This window comes from Humulus lupulus, chromosome 6 (assembly GCF_963169125.1).
Source record: "Humulus lupulus chromosome 6, drHumLupu1.1, whole genome shotgun sequence".
In the NCBI taxonomy this organism is placed as follows: domain Eukaryota; kingdom Viridiplantae; phylum Streptophyta; class Magnoliopsida; order Rosales; family Cannabaceae; genus Humulus; species Humulus lupulus.
Window position 1 is genome coordinate 39413051 of NC_084798.1, and position 7176 is coordinate 39420226.

Sequence of the window (7176 nt, forward strand, 5' to 3'; positions counted from 1 at the left end):
TCCAAAATGTTATACAAGGAGCTCCAATTTCTGTCATGGTGCCAAGGTGAATCACATCTTCAAGTGAAATAAATAAGTATTGATCACTATCCAAAATTTCTGGGTCCATGGCAATACGAAATGTGTGTGAAGGTTCATAAAGTCGAACATCTAGTAATACAGCTTTTACACTCTTTGGAGCATCCTTGGGCATCTCAAATTGAATTGGAGATTTTTGCACTTCCTTTAAACTTGTGGAGGATGTATTGAGAGTTTGTGAAGAAGAAGGTTGATCTTTTCCTTTACATGGCTCCAGTTGCGGTGAAAGACTATGTTGTTTATTCTGAAACAAAATATAAAATTAATAATTGATTAGAAAAAAACATCATAAATTATATGTAATATTGAATTTAAAATTTAAAATTTTAAACTTAAAATTTAATGAAACCATTGATGGAGGAGGTGTGATTTTTGACTCTAATGCTCTTTGTTCTAATAATCGACTTTGTTGTGATTCGTAGAACTTCTCCATATTCTCTTGAACAATTCTTGCAATGTTGTTATTTTGTTCGTTTTTAAGATCTTCAACGATTTTCTCTAATTTCTTCAAACGTTCATCTTCAATCTCTTCACGTTTGGATGATAACTAGGTTGACATCTTCTTTCCGGGTATAGGACCAAAACCTCGTAACCAACCATATTTTTCTTCGCCTAAAACTTGCCTGTATATTGCAGCCTCATCCACTACTAGTAACAATCCATCTTCAAATTGAATGAGTTTCTCTTTTCGTAACTCTACCATTTCCTTCTACAATAACAACAAAATAATAGTGTAATAGTTTCACAAAATTTAGAAGGTAAAAATTCATAATTTTTAAAATTCGAACATACATATTTGTCCTTGGCTATTATGTGGGTCCACTCATTCTTAATTGTACAATGAGTTTTTCGAAACATTTCAATCTCTCCAAACTTCATTGTTTCTTGTTGTACTTTGTCATCCATTATTTGATTTGATTTTTGTAATGCATTTAAATAATTAATAACATTAAATATAATAAAATTACAGTGATATTATCCAAATATATGTTTACCTCCTCATGTAAATACTGAATAAATGACTTAGTTCCACCAGAATGCATAAAAGAAACACTTGATCTATTTTTTAACCCTGCAATTGACTTTTTCTACAAAATACCTTTCATGTGAGTTTTAAGAATTAAAAATTATGAAATGTGTACAAATAATTCAAGAAATGTAGGATACCTTCCATTCTTCGTTAGAGAAACATTTATTGCACATCCATTGCCAATCCTCATCAGTTAGCACCAATTTCACAGGTCGATTTTCTAATGGATTCTTACCTTCTTTGATGATATTCTTGTACTCTCTGTGACAATTATTATGATAATCTTTATAGCTCTCTGAATAATAGTGATTGTAAATAGTTTCAAGATATGGATCTTTTTTAAAATCCATCTCAAATACATCCTGCAAAAAGAATTTCAAAAAATAAATTGTCATGCAAAAAATATTATAAAATAAGTATGGTAACATAAACATACCATGATACGTGCATATACGACTTTCTTATCTTCTGGAGGAACTTTAGCCCATCCACTATACTAAAGTGGAGCAAGATGGCGTACATTTACACCAACAATGTTCGCAAATGCAGTGGCATGCGTCCCATGAACTCGAAGTTCTCCTTTTTATAGGAAATCTTTAACTTACTTGCATCATCCTTTAATAAGCATCTGACACCATCCCCACGAGTAGGGCCACGAGTTCTCTTCCTTGATTCTGTCAAATAATTGTTATATTACTTATAATCATAACTATTTTCATTAATTTTTAATGTATATATTATCATATTATCATAAGTTGTACATAAACCATTTATACCTTCTAAGGACTTGTGTGTTTCATCATTTAATGGTGTTATTGGATCATCATTGGAAGAACATGGCAAACGAGGAGGAGACTGTGTAGATGATGAAGAGCTAATATGCGTCCTCTTACAGCCAAACACCCTTCTAGTAGTTATTGGTGGATCGAGAGACTTCTCATTTGTCATGATTAAAAATCTAAACAATATAAATTTTTTATTAGCATATAATAAATTTGCATATTCAAAACTTTACAAAAAACAAAAATAATAACACACTTTATAGTTAATCAATTTCATCACTCAAAGTTATATCTTCAGAATCATCAAGTAAAGCTTCTTCATCGGTATCGTCACTGTTTATATCACTTTGAACTTGATCATTATGATTTATTTGAAGTTCATTGAACAATTGATGATTATCACATTCTATATCTTCAATATCATCCCGAATAAGATTAGTATCATTTGTCATTGAATCAAAATTCACGCCAATGTCATTCGAAGATTCTTCTTGATATGCTTCAGAACTGTTGATAGTTGGATCTTCATCATCAACTTCACCATTCATTGGCTTTGATGGTATATCCCAGATGTGACGATGATTTACTTTTTGTACTACTTTCCAATCTTTATTAACTTTACTTTTTTTAATGTCATCCAAATAAAAAACCAAACTTACTTGATTGGCAAGAACAAATGGTTCATCTTCAAACCATTCTGTGTTGATGTTGATACTAGTAAAGTTATATTCAGAGTACATTCTATCACTTCCATTGGTATTGTACCAAGAGCATTTGAACAGTATAACTTTGTTCAAATAAAGGTAATGTACATCCCAAATTTCATTGATGACACCATAAAAATCACATATATTTCCATCATATTCTGCTTCAACGTGAACACCGTAGTTTTGAGTTAAAAGTCTTTCATCTCGACTTTTTGTATGGTATCGAACTCCATTAACCATACAACCAGCATATGTACAAGCCAAAAAACTTGGTTGCATTGCAATTGCATACAAATCTTCCTGTGCTTTACCAGATATTGTTTCATTCATTTTTTTTATGTGTGATGGCAGATAAAATTATAAATGTAAGATCAAGACAAATAAAAAATTTAGAATATCGAACATTGATATTTAAACTTACTTTATTTTCAAACCATGTTGAAAATTCATTTTTTTGCACTTGATTGATATCCAGAATTCCTTGAGATTGTAAGAATAATCTATGTTCTCTGTGTTCACAATAAGTACTATGAAATATTATTTTTATGCTAAAACCTAAATGTTGTTAGAATTTAAAAAATAAAATTATAAACTTACGTTAAATATGGTTCCAACTCAGGACAATTATTGAAAATGTACCATTGAACTTGGGTTCGTTGATCTTGAGTTAGTGTGATGGATGATTGTCTTCCAAATGGTCTTGTAGGCATGTTGAATATTGACAGTGTCGATTGTTTTCTAATTCCAAGGTAATCAGGATTGCGCTCAGGATGATTAAAGCGTGTTTCCATTCCACGAAGATACATTGAACAAAAGTTTAGTGCCTCAGTAATAATGTATCCTTCTGCAATAGAACCTTCAGGTCGAGCTTTGTTTTTCACATATTTTTTCAAATGACCTAATTCCCTGAAATTAATTAAGTTTTCAATATATAGTAATAAAGAATTGTATTCAATGATTATTTAATTTTTTAAACATAAGTTATAGATTTTGTTACCTTTCGATTGAATACATCCATCGCATTTGTACTGGACCACCTAACTTAGCTTCTAATGGCAAGTGAACCATAAGATGAATCATCACATCAAAGAAGGCAGGAGGAAAGATACTTTCTAATTTACACAGCGTGAGTACAATGCCCTTTTCCAATTCGTCTAACTCTTTCACATATAATGTCCTCGCACATAGCTTTTTGAAGAATAATGACAGCTCAGCAATAGCATCCATTACTTTCTTTTTCAAATATGGCCTTAAACCAATAGGTAACAACCTCTGTAATAAAATATGACAATCATGACTTTTCAACCCAAATAACTTTCCATCTTTCATGTTAACATTCCGAGAAATATTTGCAACATATCCATCAGGAAATTGTACGGACTTTATGAATGTACAAAATTCTTGTCGTTCCTTCGCTGATAATGTATAGCATGCTACTGGTTTGAACCATTTGTTCCCCTTCTTTTTCATGTGTAGCTGCTTACAAATATTTAAATCTTGTAAATCAAGTCTTGCCTTTTCAGTATCTTTAGACTTCTCATCAATACTAAATATTGTACCAACTACACTATCACATATATTTTTCTCAATATGCATCACATCCAAATTATGTCTTAGTTTTAATTTAGGCCAATATTCTAACTCCCAAAAAATAGTTTTTCGCCTCCAGTTCATGTTATTTTCATAACGTGCATCCTTCATTTGTTGCTTATCGTCCTTAATGATCTTATCATTTTTACCTGCCCTACATTTCCATACACCTTTTAATTTATCTAAGATTTCATCTCCTATTAAAATACTTGGAGGTGAACACCGTTCGATTGTACCATCATACTCCATATCATTGCGCCATTGGTGGTTCAGACACAAATATCGACGATGACCCATGAAACATGTTTTTCCTCTTATTCGAAATGAAGATGTGTCATCTTCACAAACAGGACAAGCTTTATAACCTTGAGTGCTATACCCAGATATAGTACCATATGCTGGAAAATCATGGATCGTCCACAATATTGCTGCACGCATTGTAAAATATTCTTTATCAATAATATCAAAAGTACGTACACCATTTTCCCATAGTTCTTTCAGCTCATCGATCAGAGGTTGTAAATAGACATCTATGTCTTTTCCTGGAGCACGACGTCCCGGAATCAATAATGCCATCATTAAGAATTCTCGTTTCATGCATCTCCATGGCGGCATGTTATATGGCATTAGTAACACTGGCCACATACTGTATGAGTTTGATAAATCACCGAATGGATTGAACCCATCTGTTGCAAATCCAAGCCTTACATTTCTAGATTCTTTTGCAAAATCTGGATATTGTCTATCAAAATCCTTCCAAACCTCTGCATCTGCCGGGTGTCTAAGCACACCTTCTGTATCAACATGTTCTTCCTTATGCCACCTCATATCAAATGATGTATGGTGTGACATAAAAAGTCTTTGTAGTCGTGGAGTTATAGGAAAATATTGCATATTTTTGTGTGGGATCTTCTTTCCTTTAGTTCCTTGGAATTTGTATCGTTCATGACCACATATAGGACATCTTTCAGCATTTTTATTCTCTTTCCAAAATAAAGTACAATCATACTCACATACATGAATAGTTTCGTACCCTAAACCAAGATCACGCAACATTTTCTTAGCGTCATAATAAGATCGTGGAATTTTATTGTCTTTGGGAAATGCTTTCGAAAGTAAGTCAAGCAACAAATCAAATGATTTGTTACTCCAACCACGCATCACTTTAATGTGCATTATATTAACAATAAATGTTAAGATTGAGAACGTTGTACATCCAAAGTATAACTCCTTTTCTGCTTCTACAAATAAGTCAGGCAATGTATTCCTTTCATCATTGTGCTCATTTGAATCTCCAAGGTTCACAAAATCACTCTTCCTATGATATTGACTAGCTAAATCTTCTAATGCTGGTCTCATATCGTCATTGTCTTCATCATCATCACTGTCATATGGTATGTCCTCTTCATTGTTTGATTCTACTTCTTCTTGATCTCCGTTTACTTCTGTGATATCTTCCCCGTGAAACTCCCACATAACATATTTGGTATAAAATCATTTTACGAATATATGACGCTCAATTGTCTCTAAGTCGTGATAATATAAGTTCATACATGAAACACATGGACATTGAATCTTATTTTCACCATTTAAATGCAAAGTTGATAACTTAATAAAACTCTTAAGTCCATCAAAATACTCCACTGATAATCTATTCTTTTGGAAAATCCAAATTTTATCCATCATTTCTCTATTATCTTTCGAACAAGTAGACGATGGATTATACTACATTGAGAAAAATAAAATACTTAATTAGCCCTTGAATTGTAGTTATAGGGTATGACAGAGTTATGGTACAAAAAACATGTATTCGATGCACGTATAGGGTAGGATATTAGTATAAGTGTTTCTTATCCTACTCTATTACGTGCATATTTTTTTTATATATGTGTTTAATTTAAGTGCCAAATAGACACATATGTGTAAGTTTTTAATTGGTACATGCCATTATTTTTTTATTTAAAAAAATTAATTGAAATATTAAAAATTTATTTAAAATCTAATAAAAAAAATTAAAAATCATTTAACAAAAATTTTAAAACTTTCTTTTTAAAGGAATAAATACTAAAATTATTATTCATGAAACAAATTTAATTACTAAATTAAAATAAAAATAAAAAAACCAAAAAACTTTAGAAAATCCTACTATAAATTCAAATTTAAAATAATTAAATATATAGAATTATAAGGTTCAATGATACCAAAACCAAAATAATAAGCTTAAACCCATTAAGGGAATTTTATTCTAATCAGACACTAATGAGCTTAATCCTCTCAACTGCCTATAAATAAGGTTAGAGTATCACTTGTTTAGTGCATGCAAAAATGCGACCTAATAAATCTCTAAAGAACTTAGGGCCTGTTTGGCATTGTTTTTTGTTTTCAAAATTTTGTTATCAGAAATGAGAACAGTAAACTGTTTTTGTAGTTTTCAAAAAATAAGAGGTGTTTGGTTAATGTTTTCTGAAAATAATTTTTTTTAGTTTTATTTTTTTTAATCTTAAATAAAAAATTAACAAATATATTTTCAAGAACAAAAATATTTTAAAAGTTTGTAATAAATAATGAGATAAAATAATTTGAAAGAAAAAATGATGAAAAATAAGAAGTGAGAAAGTTAGGAAATAAAATTTGAGAACAATAGAAAACAACTTTTTGTTGTTCTCAAATTTTTCTGTTTTTTATAACTTTGTTTTTAAAAATTGTTTTCTGAAAACAATGCCAAACACTCCAACTTGTTTTCGAAAAACAGTTTTTAGCTTTTAAAAACAAAAAACAGTTTTTTAGTTAAGGTGCCAAACAACCTCTTAAGTTTTGCAAGTTCTTATTTCTCAATACAATTAACTCGTGCACTAGGACTAATTAATAACCTAAATCCCGTACATATCACGTGTTTGATTTTTTTTTATGCTTTATTGGTTTATTTGTAATTGACAAAAAAATCAGTCAACAAGTATTAAATCTATCTTAATTCCAGAATGAGTGACTA

At 30.5% G+C, this 7176-nt stretch overlaps 1 protein-coding gene across 1 annotated transcript; it reads right to left on the reverse strand.

Moving 5' to 3' along the window:
* Positions 1–3190: 3190 nt before the first annotated feature.
* LOC133784996 (uncharacterized) lies at positions 3191–5663 on the reverse strand. The gene is made up of 2 exons (XM_062224257.1): positions 3595–5663; positions 3191–3503 (listed from the first exon to the last, which is right to left on the reverse strand). Exons 1-2 carry the CDS (start codon positions 5661–5663, stop codon positions 3191–3193), a joined length of 2382 nt encoding a protein of 793 aa, XP_062080241.1.
* Positions 5664–7176: the final 1513 nt, after the last annotated feature.